Genomic DNA, 25,441 nt, shown 5'->3' on the forward strand with positions numbered 1-25,441 from the left:
ACACACACACACACACACACACACACACACACACACACACACACTGAGTTGCGTCATCAAAGCACTGCCATGTCCTTCTAAAACAGTGGTGAAAATGTCACCGGTGTCTTTCAGATGCTCAATAATTCACACACAGCTTTCAAACACTAGCGCACACACACACACACACACACACACACACACACACACACACACACACACGTCTGACCGAATTAACACCAAGGCTGTCGTTTCCATCTGAAGTCATTTGTTAGTCAGGCCAGTCAGACTGCAGTGGGCTAATGAAACACCAAGAAGTACTCATGTTGTGGGGACATAAATCTGCTTATACACACACACACGCACACACACAATGTGGGGACCTGATGTTCTTACAAGGACAAAAACCAACTTCCAAACCATAAACTTACACATTTTAGAGCAAAGACTTAGTGCAAAGTTCAGGTTCAACTGATGTGATGAACTGTGTGTGCTTTCAGTTTTTTCTGTCCTGCTTATTTTTAATTCCACTTTCTTGGTTATTCATTTGTGAATTTAGCAATAAGTAGCTTCATCATCAGCTTACATAGACAGAAAAAAATAAACATTTGCTTTAACAAAACACTCCAACAAAATATCTACCCACTTTTCTCTTAACCAGAAATGAACAATTCAATGAAAGTGTTAGGATTTTAACATTTGTGTGGCATGAAAGCTACAGAAGCTACAAACTGAATTATTCATAATGGATTCAATAAATATGTTTTTACTTGATGTGCAAAATGTATATACTGCAAAGTTAAGTTATTACAAGGTCCATCAAAGGGTGTTTAGCAAAAAAAAGTTTTAAAGTCAACAGTACAATACTGATCTGATCCTGTAAACACTACACACACCAACACACTTGTTTGTCCGCTGGTTTGTTTCTGTTGTTCACCGCTCAATAATTGTTCATACACGTTTTTTTTATTATTGCACAACTATAATGCATATGAATTTTAATGTTCAATTTGTTTTGCAAAAAAAAAAAATTAGACTGAACAAAATAAGATTTTATGTTTTTTGCCGAATTACTCAGAACCAATAGTCACATGGTTGGAGACAAATCCACAAGACCATCACCTGAAAATTTCACAACTATAAAGGCAAAAACAGCATAGAAACAGAGTGAGGCCCTCTGGGGCCTTTTTAACACTTTCACTTTTAATTTGACTCTCAGTTGATTCACTTTGAAGGGTTTTGTTGCCCCGAGCATGAGTCCATATAAAGCCTGTGTGTTTGTGTGAGAGACGTACAGTAATTTATTATGCATGCTTTCTATGTCTGAGTTTCTGTGTGTGCATGAAAGCACACATTTACCCCACCATCTTCATTTACAGCACACACATCACACATTTCTCCAACACACACTTAAAAATTTGATCTCAGTTTCTCACACCCGAGTCACGTAGAGCGAAGACGTGACCTGTCAATCACAGAGCCTATACATCCAGCAGGGTTTCTAATTGCCTAAAATCAATCTGAAGCAAGTCGACTCGGGCTTCAGCTCCAATCTCAGCTCACCCTCATCAGCGCCAACATCAAGGGATTCAGGGAGGCTGCGTTCAAACCGCCTGCGACAGCTCGGCTTCATCCGCACCCATTCAATCTAATAACCTTCAGCTCTCCCACTTCAGCCCATCAGCGCAGCATGTTTCACCTTGGAGATCAAATACTCGGTGCTCCTTCTCCCCCTGGAGTATTCAAATTAAGTGGCTTCAAAGACAACCGAGACCCGCTGCTGCGATACAAAGACTTTTTACAGTGTTTTTTTTTTTGCCAAAGACTCCAAACTGCCTTTTCGTCCTGAGGTTGCGTTTACAGCAGGCATGTCCTCACAGGGTTATCTGAACATTCAAACAACTTGATCACAACTCAGAGATGAGAAAATGTGAAGGACTGTCCTCTGTGAACACCTGTCCTTACACTTATACCTGTCCTTAGACTTACACCTGTCAGGAGGCAGAAAAAAAGTCGTGAAAAAAGTAAACACTGTTTAAGAAAACCAGGAAAAGAGGGGAACTAAAACAAAGAACCAAAAGCCAAAGCAATTAAAAGCCTGAATTTGATATTTTGTTATTTTTCCTTTGCCCAGACCATTTCCAGGACTGGAAAACATATCTCAGTTTCTGGGTTTACATCCTGCTCTCCTGTCCTTTCCAACTTTCACTGCACACACTCCTGCAGCAGGTGATCTTTCATATGTACCAACCAGAGCACCGACATTTAAAGAACAGCCGCCATCCTAACAAACAGGCATGGTTGCAGACACTACACATGTAAACATGAATGAGGGTCACGCCTATTTTCAACCAGACAGATGCAGAACAGAGAATCAGAGACTATATTACGTTAGACTTGAACTTTCTAACCAGACCGGTTCAGATCCTGATCCTGGAGGGGGATTGTCTTGAAGGTGGCTCTATGAGGGTCCCTGTCTCTTCATGTTCTGGATCTAAACACCCACATGTCCATTACAATCATCTGGACTAACTCAGTGACACATTTGTGTGAAATGTCCTCCATGTGAATTGTCCCATTACAAACTTCCAGCTTGTACTGGTTTGAGATTAAAGTCCAGCATCAAAACACCATTTGTGTTTCAAGGGATTTTAGCGTCAGAAAGAGACATTTCTGTTTTAGTAGAAAGTGACAACAAACTTCAAATGAAGCCCACTGGAGGGAAACATAACAGCTGCTGACCCATCCTCTTATTTTTAACTTTTTTAAGTGACAGTGAACAAGAACAAAGAACGAAACCAACACTCAGCAGCTTCTTACCTTCTCACCCCGTCTGTCAGTTTCCAGTTTACAAATCTGAGTTTTCCTTCAGTGTAAAAACCACAAAAAGGTCAGAAAGTTAAAGTGTGTGTACAGTTATGGCAGCCTGTGGTTCGTCTGTCCGAGCACCAAACACACTGCTGCTCCCATGTGGGAAGTGTGTGTGTGTGTGTGTGTGTGTGTGTGTGTGTGTGTGTGTGTGTGTGTGTGTGTGTGTGTGTGTGTGTGTGTGTGTGTGTGGTGACCTGCTTCTTGCATGAGGGTGTTGGGGAGAGGTGGGGTGACAACAGTTGGGAAGGTTATTTTAGGACCACACTCACCCATCCCCCTCGACAAATACACACACACACACACACACACACACACACACACACTTTCCCTCTCTGCTTGTCTCGTCCTTTTCTCTCGCCCAGACACACAAACTAAAATAAACACACACACACAGATTTGAGCAAAACTTTTTGCATCAACACTAAACCTGCATGTTTGACCCACAACCTGCCGCCGACATGGAACCAGAAATCAGATGAGGTATGAAGTCTCTCAGATTTCATATCTCAGGGCATTTTATTGTGAAAGTCATGACAGCAGTTTCCCAGTAAGAGCACAGGCGTGGCCTGAATGGCTGCAGTGGGAGCTCTGGTTAAACACCAGGAAAGAGAGAGGAGGACTTGTTTTTGTTTTTTACAGTCACCTTCCTGTAATAAACGAATGGCCTCAGGCTTTATCTGTTATGCACAGACAAAATAAAATCAGTTTAATGAACACTAGGAAGTTTAATTTGCTAAAGTGATTATTCTTATGTCAATTCAGTCTATAAAAATATTTTTCCTTCAGTCCTCATAGACACATTTGTACTTAATCCACTAAACCCTCAGTTTCCTTGCTGCACAGCTGAGGTTTGGAGGGCACAGCAGTTTGATCTGACTCTGCTGATATTAGAGTAGAAGGTCAGCGGAGCTGAACTTGTCTTTCCTACTTCCCTCGAATCCTCCAACTGTCCTCTCCTTTATATTACAATCTGTCCCTGCATGTTGAGAGCAGTTCCCAGCATTCCTGGCGTAGCGATGACAGTGACATGAGGAGACCGAAATATCACGACAGCTGGGACCAGCAGGCCGGCCTCTGCTGCTTCTGGACTCTTTAAAGGAAGCTCTCTGGTTTGAATCACGCCATAATAAAAAAATGTTCATGTTTCTCTGTAAAGAGACAAAATGACAACAAACAACATCAATCAAGGAGATTTCTTCACAGCTGCAACATGATTGTACCATAACCTCATATTTACGACTCGACTCTGTGATAACAGGTCGGAGGTGACAGGACATTTGCTGGATTTTTGAAGAAGACCAAGAAAACTGAAGTTTCTGCAGCAGCCAGACAGGGGAAGCAGTAACAAAGCACCATCCTGCCTGATGCTGTTAATGTGACACTGACAGCTTCCTGTTCCTTCTGCAGCTGCATTGTCTCAGCTTCTGAAGCTTCTGCTCAGGCTTCTTCCATTAAAATCAGATGCACAAACTGAAATCGTACTGTTCTGCATGAGTTCTTTGGGTTATACAGTCAGCTGAATAATCCAGCCAATTTAAATTAATTGTTAGACCTGTGGAAACGAAGCTTCATCTCACTCAGGGCTGTTGTCCAGCTGAGGAAAATAAAACAGGACTTTCTTTGGTTTGTTTTGTTGCTGCTCCAACCTCCTGCCTGCTCTCCACAGAAACAGTGTCAAACATTAGCTCCACTGCTCTGCCATTATTTGATTCTTCCCCCTCATATATATTTTGACCAATCAAATATTTATATCATCCTACCAAAGTTCAAAAACAGAAGTGCCTTCATAACAGAGGGAAAAACTGGGGAGGATGTTGTCTGACTGGACCTCTAGGGATCTTGGTCAAATACCTGCGCTCTGAGGTTTTATTATAACTGATGAAACACATGGTCGGCTCTGTTTCTGTTTGTGTGGTCAGAACAACAGAGTATCTGGGCAATGAGGCAGCGGAGCTGGATATGGCGTCATGGGTCGGCCTTGCTGCCGCTCCGTCCACAGAAACACCTCAGGGAAGGAGAGAACACAAGCCCTGCAGCTACAAAACCTCTCGTTTGGAAATGTTATTACGTTATTACTTCTTTTATGAAAAACATGGTGTGTGCAAAAGGTCGGTGCACCTAAAACACTCACCACACCTGAGACCTAAGAATAATAGTCACATCACATACAGCATCTGGATGAGTGTTTGGGTTTGTGTGGCATCGACCCGCTTGAGGATGGATTCCACTAAACATCAGCAGATTCTGGACACAAATGTTCTGCAGTCAGTCCAGAGATAATAAGACAAACCAGGCTTCTAAGACACAAGGATCCAAAGCAGACCTCAAAACTCCTCATGAACTATGTCCAGCTGAAGCTTTCGTAACAGCACTCACTGCTTTCAAACCAAAGCAGGAGCTTAGCAAGTTCTGCCCAAACATTTGAACATGCATCAGCTACTGTTCATTGTTTGGAAACAGATCTGTAGAAATGTCATTTTTGTGGCGTCTTTGCTTCTAACGTGTCCTGTGGTGCACACAGCTGCACCATCTGAGCAGATTAAACACAGGGAATAAACAGATGGTGTAAATCACCTGGTTCCAACAACAACCTGGATTTTTCTGTTAACGGTTTCCTCCTCTGTACTTTGGGCCACGTTACAGAGTCGCCATGTTCTGGATGATGAGGGCAAATGTGCGTGAATGTGCAGCCTCTCCCTGTCAGAGCCGCCTGGACATTCTCCATGCAGCTGTTGCACGCCGCCTGCAGCCACATGCTAAGAATGGCTGAGAGGCTGGCATACCAACACACACACACGTGAACACACACACACACACACACAACAGTGGTTGCATCACTATAATCGTGTCCTACAGTCGCTCTGCGGCAAGGTCAGGTTATAGAAAAATGCCCTGCAGGCAAACGCATTATAAATATGACAGAGAGGAAGAGAGCGACCCAATGAGAGAAGAAAAGAAGGCGAGGATAAAAGAAAGAAAAAGAGAAAAGAGCAGCGAGGACAGGATGAAGAAGGAGAGAGATCACCGGAGGCGTGAATCCAATTTCAAACAGCGGTCTGGCAAACTGTCTGCTCCCATCTCTGCCTCTGTCACCGAGCACGGCGCCCACCAACCACCACGCCTGCAATTAAGTCAAATAAAACTTGGGATTCACTTTGTTCTATTCGACCTGGACGAACAGTGTCGGGGTGACGTCCAATCAGACTCTCAGTGTGTATCTATGATCCCTGACAGGGTGGATCCAGGACTGCTGGGCCTCCAGGAGCTCATTATCTAAACACAGAGCTAAATCATGTGCAGACTCCAAACAAACAGACAAACGAACACAGCTCTATAAAACTGTGCACACACAAACATCAGCTTAGACGCATCTTCGGCATCATTTCATGCTAAACTCAAAGAATTATGTTTCCTCTCAGCGTGTGGGACAAGAAGATGAAAGCCAGTCTCGTGTCACAGCTGTAGCTGTTCGCATAGCTTAGCATGAACACTGGAAGCAGTGGGAGCAGTTAGCCTGCAGGTCAAAGGTCAACAACACTGAATGTCACTGATCAACACACTGGTTTGATTGGTCTTAGGGTGTGTTGGGTGCTGAAACTACAGGGTGAACATGCACAGGGACTTTCCCACAAGACCAAAACAAAAAGCTTTCAAATCCAACCAAAGCCTGAGAAATGTCCAGAACTACTGCCAGTTAAAAACTTTTCATTTTTGGATTTGTGGATTAAATAACATACAACGGTGTGAGCACGTCTTATAAACGTTGGTGCATGTATTTGATTCCTGCCAGTATCTACCACAAAAACATGTAGATACCAGGGTTTCCTGCAGACTGAGAACTGAAATAGCAGCAATATTTCTTGGTGCAACGAACCATCTAAGTGTGTTTCAATGTGCTTTTATAACAGAGGCAGCATTTCTGCAACAATCCTCCATGTTGTTGTAATGCAGAACGACAACCACTAGATGGAGCAGTCAAACAAGGAATCCACCTGTTTGTTACTGCTCATCAGTATTAACACAGGAAAACAACAGACAAACAAGAAAACTAAACAACCTGCAAACGTCACTATTCACCAGGACAAAAAGACATGGACTCAGATAAAAAGAGCAGCCCTCAGTCCAGTTTTTCAGCTCATATTTTCACCTACTCAAGTGGTTTTAACAGATTCAGTGTTCTCACCACCAGAGGGCGCCACGAGATAATCTCCAACTTGCAGAGCAATTCAACTCTGCCTGAAAATGTTGCGTTTGCTGACCTTCAGTGGATTGCCTTGTCACCTTGCTGCAGTGACGTGCAGGCGAACTCCAGGGCAGCAAAACACAGACTTTCAGCCTGGAGTTACGTCTTACTTTAAAAAACATTCGTCTGAGTTTGTTGCTGGTGAGAGTCAGTAAAAAAAAGTGTTTCATGCTCTGATGAGAAAGAAGTGGAGCAGTCAGGTCATCCACACCACAGTGCTGCAGTGTAAGTCACTCAAACATTACAGAGTCCTGATGCTGCCAGTGTTAGTGTGTTGATGTTTATTCTGAGGCTGCAGACGCTAAAAAAACATCATATGGTTTGGTTTAAGGGTCAAAGGCAGAAAAGGTTCTCATAGTTACGAGGTCTTCACGAGTTCAAGTGTCATTTCTGTCATTTACTCCTGAAAGTTCACATTCACACATTCGACATTTCTATTATTATAACAGGAACCAATGGGGTTACTGACAGTGGTTATTGATATGAGCCTCCACTTACTTTGCTGCAATAAAAGAAAAGAACATATAAAAATTTGATCCTAAGACGACCAGTTAGTGAGTCGAGAAGTGTTGTAACGTGTCGTGCTGCTCTTGTGAAATAATAAGAAGAAGAAGAAGAAGAATTTTACTGTGTTTGTTTATTTCTGCTTCTCTCTCTGACTCTAGTTGGGACCAGTCCTTGTTTTCTACCTGACTAAAGCTGGAAACAACTGACAGCCTCCAGTAACAGGGTCTGTAAAAGACTGGCTGTGACAAAGTGCTGGTTCATCCAGGTCAAAGACTGGCAGGATTCCTAGGAAGCTTTCCGGGTTCAACTTTACATAGTGGAAAAGTACGGTGGCCCCTAAGGACAAACACGTGAAAGCTGAAACTGAATGAAGGTTCCTGACAGGGTGTAATGTTGACGTACGTGTGTCTTCCCCCTTTGTGTTTTGGAACTTCTATCCCGTAATGTTTGTGTTTTGTCCTTCAGGACCAAGAACAGCTAACAAAGACAGCACGTATATAATCTGCATTCATGTCAGAGTAACTCAGCTACAGGAAGCACAAGCCATCATCCAAATACTCAGACGCCTTTCCCATCATCTGGTCTGGCTGTCGGGAGCTGCTACTGGAGACACGACTGCTCCACCAGGAGAGAAGAGGAGAGACCTGACAAATCCATCTGGTCCCTAAAAAACACACCTGGATATAAAAAATATGTCTGAATCTGAAAAATACGTCTGAACCTGAAAAATATGTTCCCATGGACTATTCATGGTTCTGTTCCCTGCCTGATTTACTTCGTGGGCCATATGGACGCTGTTCTGGACACTTTACCTGTGATTTACACCCATTCTCTGTTCTGTGTTTTATAAGTTTCTCCTGTTCATGTTCATCATTTCATCTCCTGGTTCTAAATAGATCCACTTCATCTGGCTCCTGTAACTCAACAACTACTCAGAGATAAAGATGAAGATAAACTATATGAGAAACAGTTTCTGTAAATTGTAAATCTGTGGAGACGTAATCAGAGCTCATCAGTGATGCTCAAAAGACAAACTGAATAAATCAAATGAACCAGGGTGAATAAAATCCGCTCACGGAGAAGAGCAGTCTGTTGGCTGCAGTCACATGAATAAATGAGAGGTCAGCCGTGTGACCCAGTCTGTCGTTACATAACAAGACCGCCTGAGAGAAGAGCATTATGGGAAATTCACTGCCTCGGTTCAGACGGTTGAACTGACTGATGCAACTCTGAGTCTCTCAACCTTCGCTACAATCTGTTTCAGATGGTTGTCATCACAACCGTCAGGACACCACAGACCAAAGGGCAGCCAGCACGCTGAGAAGACCCGATGAACAATGGAAGTTTCCTTCTAAAGGAGGATTAGCAGGTAAAACAGCAGGTAACAGCGAAACCTCAGCAATCCGTGCCTACCTTGAGCTGCACCAGGTGGACGTCCACGTGTCTGTTGTCACCGTCTTGTCCCACGGAGTGTGTGAGCTGTGTGACTCTGTCGCTGGTCGCTCGCAGCCACGTCTCGATCTCTGGCAGGTGGAGGACGACCTTCCAGTCGGCTCCGGTGTGGAGGGGCGGAGGTTTCTTTGCCCTGAGACAACACATAGCAGAGAAAACACTTGTTTTCTATTAACAACAAAACAGTTTTCAGGGGCCGGGAAAGTCCAGGGACCTCGATACTTCTCAAGGCCAGGACCAGATGATTTTATCAAACACACACTCATTCTAACTATAAAAAAATAAACTATTACAAGCAGCCTATAGAAGTTATTTTAACCAACAGAGCTGAAATGCTGGGAACAAGATGAAATAGCTGAGGTATTCAAAAGGAGCCAGGAAACAGAACCAAACCCCAAGGGCCTTTTTCTTTATTTTAGTGTACTAAAAGAAAAGGAGCAATGGTCTCCAGTGGTCCAGACCTCTTGCCTAAGACCTTTTAAAAGTCAAAGCTTGCAGAGTTCAACATGTTCCCCTCTCAGATTGTCCGATCTGAACCACTGCCTTTGGCTACAGGACACACAGACATATAAAAATCAGAAGACAACGTGACTTATTACCTCCGGGACAGGTCTCGTCCCAGGTGAGGTCCTTCCCCAGAGAGGCTGCCTTGACTGGGGCTGGGTCCCGATGAGCCAAGCCCATCATTGGGCTGATGTCCCAGATCCAGGCTGAGAGGGACAATGGTAACAGAGGACGGGGAGGTGGAGGCGCCAATGCCCAGGGTCGGGGTCACGGGGGTCACGGAGGTGATCATCGGGGACGGTGGTTCGGGGGCGATGGGTGAGAGAGCTACGATGCTCATGGTGTGAGGGAGGTACAGGATTCTAACCAGAGTGGACGAGCGTCATAGAAGAAAACTGAAGAGAGAGAGAGAGAGAGAGAGAGAGAAATACGTTGAGGTCAAACATTCAGACTGAGCTGAGGACAAGGAGGAAGGAGAGGAGGGAAGGGAAGGACATTTGTGGAAAATGACTGACCAGTGAAAGGAAAACACAAAATGAATTATAAATAAACAGAAAACACACACATACACACACACACACACACACAAGGTGAATCCTGATACTACTATTATTCTCAAAACAAAATGAACCTTCACTGTGTTAAAGTATATTATATGGTTTAAATCTGCTGTAAAGGCTAATTAGACTCAGAGTAATTGTCCGGCAGAGAAAAGAGAAAAGAGCCCCATGTGAATTGTGACATCATCTGTGACATCATCTGTGACATCACAGACGCCTAGGAGAGTTTATAAATAGAGCCCACTTCACACAGGAGGTTTATTGATAATGCCCCGTAGACGCAGAAGCGCTTCCCGCCCCGTTCGCAGACGCAGGAGGACCAGCAGGCTCCCTGCACGCAGGCGCAGGAGGGCTGCTGGTCGCAGACGCTAGACAGTAGCAATAAATGTAGCCTGAGCATGAAAGAGAGATATTCTCTCTAACCTTGTCTTGTCTTTTATCTTCATCAGGACTATTGGCCTTTCGGTGAGGTGTGCGATGACGGTCATGATGATGGCCAGGCGTGAATCCTTCCTTCTCTCCTTCTAAATCCTAAATCCCAGTTAGGCTGCACCCTGTGATGTCACTGATGATGTCACAGTTGGAATGTCAATGTGGGAATCCCCCTGTCAGGACACCCATTGTGACATGACAGCGTTGCCATGGTGAGCCCACAAACAGAGCCCACAGTATTCTGTGTGTGTGTGTGTGTGTGTGTGCGCGTTTCATGTGTGTGTGTGTGTGTGTGTGTGTGTGGTCCAGACAGCTCGGTTGAATGAAGTTAGTCTGTGGCTGAATGAACCTCCCATTCGCCACAGTTCCTCATGAAGTGGGTGGACAGGATTGTCCAATATGGAGTTTATTTTGTCCACCATCCTCCTCTCTGCCACAGCCTCCAGACTGTCAGGGAGAGAATGGACTGACTGAATTCATACCTGGCCATCATCATGACCGTCATCGCACACCTCACCGAAAGGCCAATAGTCCTGATGAAGATAAAAGACAAGACAAGGTTAGAGAGAATATCTCTCTTTCATGCTCAGGCTACATTTATTGCTACTGTCTAGCGTCTGCGACCAGCAGCCCTCCTGCGCCTGCGTGCAGGGAGCCTGCTGGTCCTCCTGCGTCTGCGAACGGGGCGGGAAGCGTCGGCAAAACCGGGCCCCCGCTGTAACCTGCCCAGTCAATTCACTGTAATACTGATTTGAGTCCTCACCATCAATACTGACTCCAGGTGGAAACATCGAGAGTCTTTCATCTTTTCTTATCAAGAACCTGGTACTGTGTCAGGAACTGACGTGACAGTGATACAGAGAAATCTGACTGAGCAGAAATGTGTCTTTAAAAAACTTCTTCTCCATATGTGAATCTGCACAGTCCTGCAGCCTCCCAGGGTCCTGTCCTCCTCTCATGTGGTCACAGCGTCTGAGGCCCGTCTCACACAAAACAGCTCGTACGTGTCCAGTGAGCAAATGATATTTGGCACTTAGGAACCTGTGTGGAGGCTCAATGTGGTCTGTGGGTCCCTGCACCCTGAGGATCACAGACTCCTCAGTCTGAACCATCATCAGGATCAGGGTGCTCTGGGTTACAAACAGGAGCAACAGGAGCTTTTCAGTGACATGAAAAAAAAAAAAAAACAACAATCAACATGAAGCTCAGGCTCAAAACACAGAGAAGCAGATTAGGAAATTATGGTCTGGAGTCAAACAACCATCTTTCAGTCAGTCGGTCCATCACTTTCGTCCAGACATTCAGTCCCGACTGTGGTAACCTGACTCTTCCTCTACTGTCATCAGCAGGTCAGAAAACCTCATGAAACTCCCATCAGCCTCAGCATTTAGTGTGTAATGAGTAAATGCCAGCATGCTAACACGCTAACCAACAGATAAACATTCAGCTAAAAGCAGCATTGAGCCTGAACCACAGCTGAAGACCTGGAAATCTTCTCTTAAGGGACGTCAGACAGAGAGGCCTCACTTTACACAGACCTCATGTCAAAATACAAATAAAGAAAATAACATTTATACTGTACCTCGTCTGGCCCAGCATTTAAAGGCGTAATAATCCCATGTTTTAAAACCAGACGTATCACAAACTGTATTTCAAACCAATGTTTGTCTCATCAACTCCCCCTCTTCTTCTTCTTCTCTTCCATTCTTCAGTTTTTGTCCACACTCTCCCTCCATCCACTGCCAGTTCCGACTGTCACAGCATGGCACTGCACACACACTATCCATGTGTGTGTGTGTGTGTGTGTGTGTGTGTGTGTGTGTGTGTGTGTGTGTGTGTGTGTGTGTCTCCTCGGCTTCATCTCAGCTGTGTCTTTAAATCCTTTTAAAGCACCAGATGCAGCGAACACACAAATAAAATGTTTTATTCATATTGTTCTCTGAATAAAATATGCCAAGAGCTCTGGGATGAGTCTGGCTGCAGGTTCCAGCTCCGCTGCAAAACAGTGCCAAGAAAAAAAGCTCCCTTATTAATTTGATTAATGAAAATGTCGAGATGAGCAGGCATAAAATGTGATTCAAATATTCAACATAAAGGGACTAAACAGGAAAATACATGCCAATAAATTCCCATAATAATAATAATAATAATAATCCAATGATACTCTCATTCAAAGCTTAGATATAGTCAGTACTGTATGTGTTTTGTAATCTGGTCTTTTTCAGTGGAAACAAAACTGTAATATTCACAAAAGAATAAAAATAGTGGTTGTTTAACTTCAACTGTACCTGCACGAGTCTTTTCCCAAATTTACTCTGCGAGACGAGAGAAAATAACTTATTATATAACAATGATGTCTATGCATTAAAAAGTGACGGTGCATTTTCCCCTCTGTATTAGTGTGAAGTCTCTGTATTACGCCCAGACTGACCCAGTAACCGGCTGCAGCAGGAGCAGCTGCCGTGTTGCAGTGCAGGAGTGACTCAGGCTCTGTATTGATCCGCACCAGCAGCAGAGGAACAGTGTCAGTGGAGCAGCAGAACAAAAACCAGCCGATAATAAACTCCACCTGCCTGACGGGACTAATGATGGTGACCCGGTCCGGCCCAGGTCAGCTCGGGACACAGGTGAGAATGAGGCCGTAACGTTGGTTTCGCTGGCTTGTCCAAGTGAACAAGGAGGACCAGACATCAACACACCTGAACCAGCTCCATCAAGCCAAGAACACATCTGAATTCAACTCAAATATCTTTTACCGCTGAGAATCTGTTAGACTGACAACCCAGCAGGTGATGTGTGTCTATGCTAATTGAATATGTAAGAAAGAGACGCAGCGCTGCACAGTCCAGGGTCATTAATCACTCATTCTCACAGACGCATACAGGACAGAGGCACAACGCAGCACAGTTTCATTTTACTGTGCACACTAATCCACTGAAACACGGCTGGTCGGCCTGTGTGTTGTTCAGTCACCATCAGTAATGAACCATGGAGGGAGCTGCTTGTTGAGAGGAAAACACTGATTCACACTGAAGCTGGGAAGAGACTGAGTCCAAACATAAAACCTCCAGTTTAGTCAAATAAACGTCCTCATAGCTAATTACAGCTACTTTAATAGTTTACCACGATTTATTAAGGATTGTTTGTTTGTTTACTGCTTAAAGTAAACTCATTGTTTGTTGAGTGTCATTGTGTTGAATTATTTCCCTACTAAACTGTGAAACCTGCTGCTCTCTCCCCCGTTTCCCTCAAAGAAAAGCAGCTTCTGTCTGTTTCTCTGCGTCGGGGTGAAGTCAGCGGGCAGGAATAGGCATGACATCACCATGACATCACCGGTCACATGACCACAGGGAGGAAGGGTGGGGGTGACGGGAAGAAGCAGGAAAAAGCATGGACGACAGGATGATGCTGATGATTAGGAACCATGACATCATTTATATTGATCATATGACTCAGATCAAATTGATGACGATGATGTTTCCATGGGTCTATAACTGGTAGCAAACTGAGCAGTCCTTTTTTCTGGAACTGGTAATAGGAAACTGGACTCATTAAACTAACTAACAGCAATTTAACAAGTTAAATTAACAACACTATCACCAAGGTACCGCACTAAAACAAATTTAAGTTTATTTCAGCCTGGATTATTTCCCATAAACATGAGGTTTAAAGCTCCAAACCCCTGTTGTCCTAAAGATTCATTCATGAGAAACACTCCACTCCTATGTCTGATTGTCTGCTGTGCCCGACGGGGCCCAGCCTGTCAGAGGACGACTCTTTATTTCACTCTGTATAAATTCTGTGCATTTGATCACTAACAAAATCAACGTGTGGCTGAAACACCAGAGCTAATGACTGAATTAGATACGTACAGTCAATAGGTCAATTACAATAAACAGTTTATTCATTTAAATCAACAAACGTCCTCAAACCTGCAGTCGAGCTTCAGCTAAAACAGACACTAGCGGTTCATCTATACTGCTCTGGCACAGAGAAGGGGGTTATGGGTAAGCGCAGGTTCCTGAGGGCTGCAGATGCAGAGAGTTTATAAGAAACATTAACATTAATATTGGACAACAAAGCTCAAATGTGAGTGTTTTTAAGATTCAGGGGATTCACACGTTCCAGAAAACACCTCTCATGATTCCAAGCTCCGTGAATCAGCAGTCTGGAGTCTGACAGGACACTGTTTACACGGGATCTGATTCATCTGTCTCCTGTGAGATTAAAGCTGCGATTAAAGACGAGGGTTTTTATGCAGCACAGCAGCTGTTTTATCAGCTGAAATCACAGCCTGAGCCGGATACAGATAAAAGTGTTTCTTTCACTTTAACAAAGACACTGGATGTTCTACTGACGTTCCGTAACTGAAGCTCATGTTTGACTTAAATTTACACTTGTGGACTAGAAGCTCGTTATTTTAACAAACAACAAAAACTAATTTTCCAAACAGCGGATCTTCCCGACACTGTGACTCCCCTCCCTCCTCTGTTGACGCCGTCGCTCTGACATTCACAACCAGCTCTCCATCCAGCGGCCACACCCACGGCACACGTTTACACCGGCTGACGGAGGATTCAGGGCGAACCCGGTTCTCAGCATCATGAAACATTTACAACAAACAGAACACTGTGCGTTAAAGGCAGGAGGGTGTGTCGCTGTGCGGCTGGGAGTAAAGGGAGAAAGAAAATACAGCCATGAGACAGATGCAGCCTCAGAGGGAGAACAGGGTGTGTGTGGGTCCCAGGGGTCCTCCAATCCAACCCCAGTATGAATAATGTATCTGAGGGGAGGAAGGTGTGTTGGAGGATCCTCTGTTCCTGGTCATTAATCTCTCCTCCTCTGTTTCATGTTCCTGAGCAAAGACACAGGGAACAAGAGGAGCAGAGATTGAAAAATCTAACTCAGCCACATTAGTAACGACTGGATCCACAGTGGGAACCTGCTTCCACCAGGACTGATAAGAGATAAAAACATAACTGAGAAGGAAGCGGGACAATTATCAGATCATGTTAAATGAGATCACAGCACTGAAGGTGAAGATCAAACTAACGATCTCTGTCAAAAAGCTTTTCTAGGACACATGATTCAGAGAAGTCTCAGAGAAAATACTCACTTCTGACCTCGACACAGTGCTCAGAACGTGTGTGTGTGCAGGTAAAGAGAGCACATGTGATATAAAGACACTTTCACTAAACACCTGAACAAAATGATTTAACAGTGACTAGTTAACCAATCAGTAGTGATCTATCAGCACACGAGCCTGTAATATATGAGATAACACAAGAGGCCACGCACCTTCAAACATCATATCCGTTCCCCTGCAGTGGTTCTATTACATCAACACATTAACACATCCCAGTCCACATTCCCACTGGGACTGAACCGAACCATTAGAGTGTGGAGGTCGTGTTTTTTCCTCTGCAGTAATCAAAGCTAATGTTACTGCCCAGTATTCCCTTACAGAGCACTGACCTTATCACAGGCAACGTGATCGAACTAATTCAGATCTGCACACGTTCTCCAGAACAGGTTCAACCACCTGATCTGGTCAGTGACGACCAGGAAGCTGCTGAGCTGATAAAAGGTCAAACCACTAAAACTGATCATTGTGTCTGGGAAACGTGTTTAATCTTCCACTGTGGCTCCGTTTGCATGTCGCTACTCTAGTAAACCATGACCGGGCCTCCGTCAGAGTCAGTGCCACTAACAGCCGACCACAGTCCAACATCTGGCCTCATCAGGAACAGGAACGCTGCAGCGAACGGTTCGGGAACGTGATGGTTTACAGGCACAGCACTACTCGTTCGTGCGAACAGGGAACGAGCCCTGATGCAGAAGATGAGGCAGCAGCATCGTGCAGAAAAACAAAAACGTAGAATCTGGTTTGAGATATTAGTGTGGACACGTCTGAGCAAGAGAAATGTTCACCCTCGTCAGGGAAGACAGGAAAGTGACTGGGCTGATGGGAGCTGCTTATACTCGAGTAGAAAATGTGGATTATATTTAAAGAGGCAGGGCAGACTCTGACAGTGACAGCAGCTCCTCTCTGATGTCTCACTCCTCCTGGGAACAAATACCAACTTCACAGCGACAGATCAAACTGGTTTTATAGCATCTGTTTGTTTCTGTCACATATTCTGCCCCCACAGTGTTTCAGAGGAAATGAAAGCTCTGATCTGATCGCTGATCTGATCGCTGATCTGATCGCTGATCTGATCGCTGGGCAACGCTGCCAAACACAACACTAACAAAAACCTTCTCAGGTTTGAGGAAGACTTTCTCATCCATTAGTGGCTGTCACTACCTGGAGCAACACAACCGCTGGGTTTGACATATTCTCAACAATGCAAACTCTTCACCTTCACTTCCTAAAGGCTTCAGTTCAAATGAGCTTCACTTGTGTCTCAGGGTCTAAATTCAATCAATTACTAACTTTTATCTGATAATCCTTCGATTATGTTTTTAAGTCTGCAAGAGAACATTTCCACGGCTGAGTGATAGTTTTATTTTTCAAGAGATGGCTGCCAGCTCCTACATTTGTCAGACGTGAAATAAGGATTATTATGGTACAGAAATGATTTACAATCAATTAATTCTGAACATAATTGACAAGTGTTTTATCTGCATTTATTAGTGCACAGCCTCGTCAGCAGCCAAACAGCACAGTGTTGGAGCTGGACTGTTTTCACAGGGGTCACGATCGTCTTGAAACATCCTCAGCGTCTTGGTATCTGCTCCATTTTGTCTGGTCGATCTCTGCCTGTGTGTGTGTGCGTGTGTGTTTAATAATTTATTTTCCAGGACAGCAGTCTCCCTGTCTCTCTGTGCTGCTGGGTGGAAAAATGACTTTACAAACTGAATGAACCACCTCAAAACGACAAAATCCACCACTTCAGCTTGAGAAGAAATGAAGTTCCTATGGAGAAATTCCCATAAGACGTTTAGTCCGTAAAGAAACGTGCTATGGGGATTCAAACCCTGGATCAGAGTACACCGTGGAGTGAAAGAGCCTGTAGTGTCTGTGACGCCTCTCAGTCAATTTCCCACAGGATGTTTTTAACGCCTGATGTTTTGTTTCACCCCCCACAGACTTTGACAGGAAGTAGAAGCAGAAAATCCAAGTCTGAGCTGAAGCTGAAGCTGAAGCTGAACAACACAGTGTGTTTCTGTGCTGCTCATCTGTGAACACTGAGCTGAGTGTTCACTGCCACACCCCAAGGTCAGAGCAGATGTTATCGATATCAGCACAGAAACAATGTGATGTGGGAAAGAGGAAATGTGACTCAGACGCATTAAAAACTAGAAGAGAAGTGAAGAAGAGAGAAGGAGGAAGTCTGGTTGTAGGACGGAGAGAACAACACAGAGAAGAGTAAAATTAGAAAGCTAAGGATTGCAGGCTAACATTAAGCTAAGCTAACAACACGTCGTATAAGCTCCACCCCACAACAAGCTGGGCCAAGAGAAAGACCAGATAACCCCAAACTAAAGCCCGGGAGGAAGCTGAACACTGAGGCCTCCAAAGACTGGACACCGCACAGGCTGAGGGTCAGGAACCCCTGAGGTTCAGGTGGTGGAAAACCCACAAATCCAGGACAAAACTGTTAGAAACACTAGTTTATCTGTCAACACCAACTGACCCTGACTGGACCAATCAGTCATCAAATCCTATTCATAATCTGCTGTGTGGGCACAATGTGTGTCCATGTCTCAAATCAATCAAATCAATGAACAATAACATCAACAAGTCCAGATCCACATATAAGCTCAGTACAGCTTTAATGTGGAAATACTGGATTTAAATGTTTGATCTTTTAGATTCTGTGTAGACAAGATACTTCAGACGATGACAAACCTACAACTGAACAGCAGTTTAAAATAATAAGGTTCAGGTTTTTCACCCTGATGTTTCTGCTGTGACCAAATGATGGAGCTGAGGACAAGGAACCATCAGTTCTCCTGAATCCTGTCTGACACAAACTTTCCATCAGTCTCCTCACACAAAGGGAACAACGTGTCTGAACACATATTTAAATGAGACGCACACAAAGTGACGCTGAACCTGAACTACTGCTTTCAAACCACTGCTGCAGATTTGAGACGAACGTGGGATGAATGAAACAGCCCACCATCCCCCATACTGCCGTCAAACAAATGACCCATTGTGTGTGTGTCTGTGTGTGTGTGAGAGTGTGTGTAGGGTTACAGAGATCTATTCCCCAGAGAAGAACAGCATAACCCTGAACCTCATCATGCAGAACCCCCTCACACCCCTCACACACTGACACAAAACCCATTTTTTACAAATACTCTGTTACTGTGGTTCAGTAAATGAGCATCAAGGACAGAATAAGGTTTTGACTTATTGATCGATTTCCTTTTTAATGCATCATTAGCCAAAACTATATATTGATGTGCAGCAATTAAAGCCTTAATAACTGAAAATTTAAAAAAATGAATGAGAACTGTGCAATATAAAAACTACTCAGTAAAAAAACCAAACAATTAAAACTTGAGTTAAAACTCACCAAGTCCAGAGAACTGGATTTTCTAGATATTTATCTACAGATCAATCGAATCTACAGAATGAAAACTTGGCATTTCCCTTTAAAAACCTGGCTGATATTATGTTTACTGGTGTTGATCACACACTTCCCTCTCAGCCGTAGTAACAGTTGCAGTAATGACGCTGGCAGTATGTTAGTATTAATGTCACTCTGGCAGCAGAGAACGTACATTCACTGCTATTTGATTAATGCACCTAAAAGCTTTTTATATTGATTCCTGCTGCCAGAACAATTAGACTACATTATTGTTTATACACGCTGATGCACCAGGTCAGCAGAACGTAGAATGAAACCACTGTGTCCATGCAACAAGTGGACGACTCCACTCCGACTCCAGGCAGGTGGAGCGTCAACTACCTGAACAAAGACTGGGCTCTCTCTCCTCACCGACTGTCCCCGCTGGGGCTGCAGGGCGTCGGCTCTGCAGGGACGAACCGTGGAGACGCTGGAGCAACAGACTGGACCATCATGCACTTCACCGTGTCAGCACTTAAAGAGCGGTTCCTGGCTCATGGCGCAACTTTACACTGGACACTTGCTAAGTCTGTCATCCAGAACGAGGGTCAGACATTCAGGTGTTTAGCACCTGCCCCAAAACACAAGGGACAAAACAGAAATACTTTTTTTTTGTAACTGAGGAATTATTTCTTTAATAGTTGTTGGTTCTTTTACTGACAAATGTCTTTCTTCAGTGCTTAGTAAATGAACTTGACCTGACCTGACATCAGTAAACACAAATGGCTCCTGGCTAATTACAGGTCCTGGGGGGCGGGGCTCTCGCTCGTTAACCATCTCGGTGTTAGTGCAGGGAAACTGTACCCAGGACACCAGGGGATAAATGCTGGAGGTTCAGGATAACAGAAAGACGCTAACAGCTAAAGACTCCTTTCTACAAAATACATGGACGAAATGTCTAAAACTACTAAAACAAAAGAGCAAAAAATAAAAATGCAAGTCTAAGAAGGTGGAGCGTAAGTAAAAGTAGCAGCTTTGTCTGGAAGCAAAGATCTGGAGGCTTAAAGCTGCTTCTAGCAAACTGAGAGCAGAGTGAATCTCTAAACAGACCAGAAAGAGACGTGTCACTGTGCTGAAGACCCGTCGTCCCCCCTGAGGTAACACCAGGTCCAGAACTGAGCTCAGTTTCTGAACCATCATGGGGGAAGGCAGGATCAGGAGAGTCGGCACAGTCACAGAGATGTAGTCTCAGTGGAATTCAGTATGAAACAACAAAATACTATTTAAACCATGAGATTTCCTAAAATAATATAAAGTTTCAATTTAAAATTCATTTCATTTGCAGATTAAACTCAGATTAGACCCTAATTTTTGCTGCACTGATGTGTTTTGGACTTGTCTCGGTTTATTTAACACTTCAGTTCACACAGCGCCTACAGTCCTGATGGGACTTGGTTCTCCTAACACAGACCTGGATCTGGGTAAGTTGTGTTCTAAAGGCCAGTACAGTGATGATCTGTCTTTCACCTGTTTAGACATAATAGACGATAAAACATTATCTGGCTGAAACAAGTGTCAGTGAAGGCAGCGTGAAAAGGTGGTGGGACTGGCTGATCAGCGTAAACACCTGAAGTGTGGTCCAGGTTTAGACAGAGAGCAGAGCAGGTTTGGATCTTTGTTTCATCGAGGAGTCAATCCCATAAAGCATCTGTAACAGGAGACGCCTACACCCACTTTAACCTCGAGATAGTTGCATCATGTCCTGTGGAGTGGAAAACGCAGACAGCGAGCTGGGCTGTGCTTTAACAAGCCCCGGCTCAAACATCATTTCAAACCCTGGTCCTTTCCTTGTTTGGAAGCTTTGTTTCTTTAATGTCAGACCCACATCACAGACTTTATCAGCCTGGCTTCATGTACAAAACCTGCTCCACCCAGTCTCTGACCAGCAGCAAGAAACATGGCCGAACAACTTCCTCCATATTTCCCCTCTTACAAACACTCTGAGTGAAGTCTTTAAATCCAGAGGTGCAGACTGATGTCACCATCTGAGGAAACAATTCCCCTCTATCCTCACATCCTTTCCTTCCCTTGCTCACTAACTTACTGGAAACAAGGAAGACAAACAGGGCGCACCTCTTAAAGATGCAGTCGCACCAAAATCCACTCCCTCTCCAAGTGTTTGTGAAAGAAGCTGATCAAGTCACATTTGTGTCTGGGGTGAATTGACTCGGCACTCGGGTCTGACTGAACCCTGGCCCCCGTGCTCCCCTCAGGTGAGGCTTGTTCCAGGGGTATTTTGGCTCACTGTCCTGGATTACTGGGAAGCTGAACCAGCATTAACAAAACCTATTTCACCTCTGCTTTTCCTGTGTCGACAAATCAAAGTGGCAGATGTGAAAAGGCCTGTTAGGCAGGTGTGTGACTGCATCTCAGGCCCCTTTATAACAGCAGCTGTAAACACCGTCATCTCTACATGAGGTCAGACAATAAAACTAAATCCTGACACTTCAGTCATCCCCGTTTCTCACAGTCTGACGTCTGAAACGCAACAAAGCTGATCAGAAACCCCCACATCAATCTGAGGGAAAGACACTTAAACTAGCAGCCTGCTGAACCAGTAACACGGACTGGGACCAGAGGGGAGAGGTGTTGGCCTCTCTGTATGCAGCAGGCAGAGCGAGCTGTTCTGCAGAGCAGGCCTCCATAACAAAAGCTCAGAGAGAGAGAGACACTGGGAGTCACCTCCCTCTGCTTCTATCTCTCTTCATCTTTGTGTTTCTCCCCTTGTGTCATTCTGGGAGCACTGGTCTCAGGCAGCTCATTAAATCAGCATTCCACGAAGGATTAGGCTCAACACACACACTCATGAATACATTCAAGAGGGAGGACATGCAGCAGGTTCAGTACGTACCACATCTCTCTACTTGTCCCCCTTTAGTTCATCTCGGTCCCTTCTCCTCTTCCCCGTTTGTGATGGAGGATGCGGAAGAAGAGAGGGAGGTGCCTGTGATGTTGTGGCGATCCCACTGCAGACACAGCGAGAGAGACAGATGATGCTAACAGAGAGGAGGCTAAAGCTAAACTAGCACCAGCTCTCAGTATGGGACGGTGGGATGGGAGGGAGGAGGATGATGATGCGGCACCTTTCAGTATGGAAACAGAAAGAGAGAGAGGGCGAGCATGGGGTGCCCTGTTACCTTGGAAACTGAGATGATGTGATGGAGGAGGTGGAGCTGAGCTCCGATTGGCTGACAGGGTGTGGTGCTCCCCTTCCCGAGGGGGGAGGAGGGGGAGGATGACGGAGCAAAGCCTGGGATGTGAGAAGCAGCTGCTCTCGCTTTTCCTGTGCGGTGAGCAGGGACGCCATCGCCACCACCGTCTGGACACTCCAGGAAGTGCAGGGGGAGACCAGGACCTGTCAACATCAACATCAACAACAACACAACTGTTTTTTATTTTAACATGTTTTTGTAAAGGGACAGATACAGCACGCTGTGCACACACACACACGCACAGAGTAAAAGTTAAAACTTATATAATCATTTTTGATTTTTCAATTCTATACTGTAAATGTCAGACTTCAAGAGGAGTACGCAGGTGAGGACCCGTAGGCAGGTGAGGACCCAAACACAGGCAGAAACACAAGGTCCGTGAGTGAAGTCAGGGAAGACAAACACAACATCGAGTGCCAGTGACAAACCGACGCACACAAACACACACCAACCTGAAAACACAAAGTAAGAGTCCAAATGTAGTCCCAGAGTTCAAGAGAGTCCAGGAGGTTCAGGTGAGCAGGAAACCAGAGTCCAACAACAACCGGGGCAGCAAAACACTGCAGGCACATATCAAGACACAGCTGAACACAATCAGTACACTGATGACAAAAGTTAAACTGACAACAACAAGGGAGAGACCAGGAAACAGGAAATACAACAAAATAAGAGTCTGGGGACAGGAAGTCCAGTAAATCTGTTTGACCTACCAAGAAAAACATGATGTCATGATATTAGTTCATTAGTTAATGTAAATGAATAATGTTATTTAATCATAGTAACTGTAAGGAAAGTAGTGACACTTTAATAGTTAAACCCAAACAACTCCATCTTTAAGTTGTGGTTCATCAAACAAACAAACCAACAAAATCACTTGTTTACTTGTTACTTTCATAGAAAATAAGTCGATAAATAAAAATACTTTCTCTTCTTACCGATCACAGACCAGCCAGCGTGTACAATTTTATTTATTAATGACTGAAATTAGAAACATTTGGATACAGTCTAATAAATTTTATATTTAATAAAACCTTAAAGTCTCACAATTCAAATGACATAAAGCAATTTTGGATTGAATAATCACAGCGACTACAGTTTCTTAATATTTAACAAAAGTACAAATACAGTACAATACGCTGCTCCTTACCTTTCTGTCGCGTTACTTCATACGTGTACTCAAACATGGAGTGTCGCATATCGTTCTGTTCGTTAGAATCCATAGAACAAAGTGCACCCATGTTTTAGTCCAAAAGACGTAAGATTATACAGTAAATCCATCGTCCTCCTCATAAAAAGCTATAAACCGCTTCGCTTTACGGCTGTTTTGTCCGTTTACTCAATAAAGTTTAACATAGCAAGCTTCTGTGAATCACATGAGGCCTCAATCAAACCTGTTTGTTACGTTTCACAGCGTCACTAACGATAAAACCAATAGAATTCACACCCTCAGAGAAAATCCCAGTCAGGGGGCATAGTCTAACTTCGATTGACAGTAGAATCAGCCAGTCGCATTGTTCGTCAATGATGACTGACGCATCTTGTAGCCAATCATGAGGCCTTTCCAACAACACATGATACGCTATGTCAGATGACGCAACAGTGGGCTTTAAAGGGCCCCCTCCGCAACTAGGAGGGCGGGGGGGGGGTCATGTTTCACGTTTTACAGCGCGCCGATAGAAACTGGGACGATTTTGCTTCAGACGACACCGAGGTCGTCAATATAACTCTTAAAATGTAAGAACAACAGCTAGTTTAATTTAGCTACGTGTTAAGGGGCGGGGTGGTTTTAAACCTTCAGTACTTTTCAAAAACATGACACTAGAGAAAGAACAGTAATAGAGTTTGTTAGTGCGACTAAAACGTGAGGAACAATCACTGTTTCATGATTATTATGCATTTATTAATTTCATGTTGTCAGTTTGTGTGTACACGCTGTTTTCACTGCTACAGGATCGACTGTGACACGTTTACATTTAATTACCCACAACTTCAATGTTTCATTAAGGAGCCTGGCACCTAATTTGTTATGTATTAACTTTACTTCGTCCCCAGTATTATACTTAATACCAGTATAATATATACTTATATATATTATACTTTGGTATTAATATAAATGACACTGGAAACATTTACTAAGAGTTTTACACTGAAACTCTCAGTCAGCTTCATCAGGACAGTGATCAAAGAGTCAGTTGTCATCAAATTATATATAATAATAATATAGAAAATCCTGATGGAGTCATTGCACCAGTCAAAGTTCCTCCTTGGGCAGCACAGTGGTTCAGTGGTTAGCACTGTTGCCTCATATCAAGAAGGTTCCTGGTTATAAACCCATCAGGGGCCTTTCTGTGTGGAGTCTGCATGTTCTCCCTGTGCTTGTGTGGGTTTTCTCCAGGTACTCTGGTTTCCTCCCACAGTCCAAAAACATGTATGTCAGGTTGATTGGTGACTCTAAATTGCCCATAGGAGTGAGTGTGAGTGTGTGAGGTTGTTTGTCTCTATGTGGCCCTGTGATGGACTGGTGACCTGTCCAGGGTGGACCCCTGCCTTTCACCCAAAGAGAGCTGGGATAGGCTCCAGCTGATCCCTGGGACCCTGGTTAGGACTAAGGGGGTCTAGATGATGGATGGATGGAAGTTCCTCCTTTTCAAACCAAAACCACAACGCCACCTGCTGGTAAACCACAGCAACACAACATAAGTATTAGGAGCTGATAGAGCTTTTGTCTTAATTAATTCGTTAATGTAATGAATGTAATGGGACCCAGCAGGTCCAGGCTCTGCAGGACAACAGTTCAAAGCCAGCACCTTTTACAGAAATCGTCCCCAAGAATCACTGATCCATCAGGTCCCTGTGGACCCGGTCCCTGTCAGGACATCATGAGCTTTGCTTACAGAGGGTCCTTCAACCCTTTGCCTCCCACTCCACAGCTCAGCAGGGCCCAGTGCTTACAGGATGTATTCCCTCACACCAGGTCACGTTCAAACATTTACCTTTTTAACGCTGGCTGCTTCACTGACAAATATATTTTCCATGAAAGTTCAAAGTATAAGTGTTGGGCAGATATAACACCAAAGAGGAAATTTCAGAACCATTTAA

The 25,441-nt window shown here is 44.2% G+C and overlaps 1 protein-coding gene across 1 annotated transcript in view; it reads right to left on the bottom strand.

The window, feature by feature from the left end:
• Window positions 1-9,896, bottom strand: part of akap6 (A kinase (PRKA) anchor protein 6) — a 133,732-nt gene extending 123,836 nt beyond the window's left edge. Inside the window, exons 1-4 of the mRNA XM_026305238.1 lie at window positions 9,652-9,896; window positions 9,014-9,185; window positions 5,352-5,380; window positions 2,800-2,845 (exon numbers count right to left, since the gene is read on the bottom strand). Of these exons, the coding sequence (XP_026161023.1) occupies window positions 2,800-2,845; window positions 5,352-5,380; window positions 9,014-9,185; window positions 9,652-9,896 (492 nt within the window). The remainder of the gene's footprint in view (window positions 1-2,799; window positions 2,846-5,351; window positions 5,381-9,013; window positions 9,186-9,651) is intronic.
• Between the last annotated feature and the right edge of the window lie 15,545 nt (window positions 9,897-25,441).

The sequence above is a fragment of the Mastacembelus armatus genome, chromosome 22 (assembly GCF_900324485.2).
Source record: "Mastacembelus armatus chromosome 22, fMasArm1.2, whole genome shotgun sequence".
NCBI classification, from domain to species: domain Eukaryota; kingdom Metazoa; phylum Chordata; class Actinopteri; order Synbranchiformes; family Mastacembelidae; genus Mastacembelus; species Mastacembelus armatus.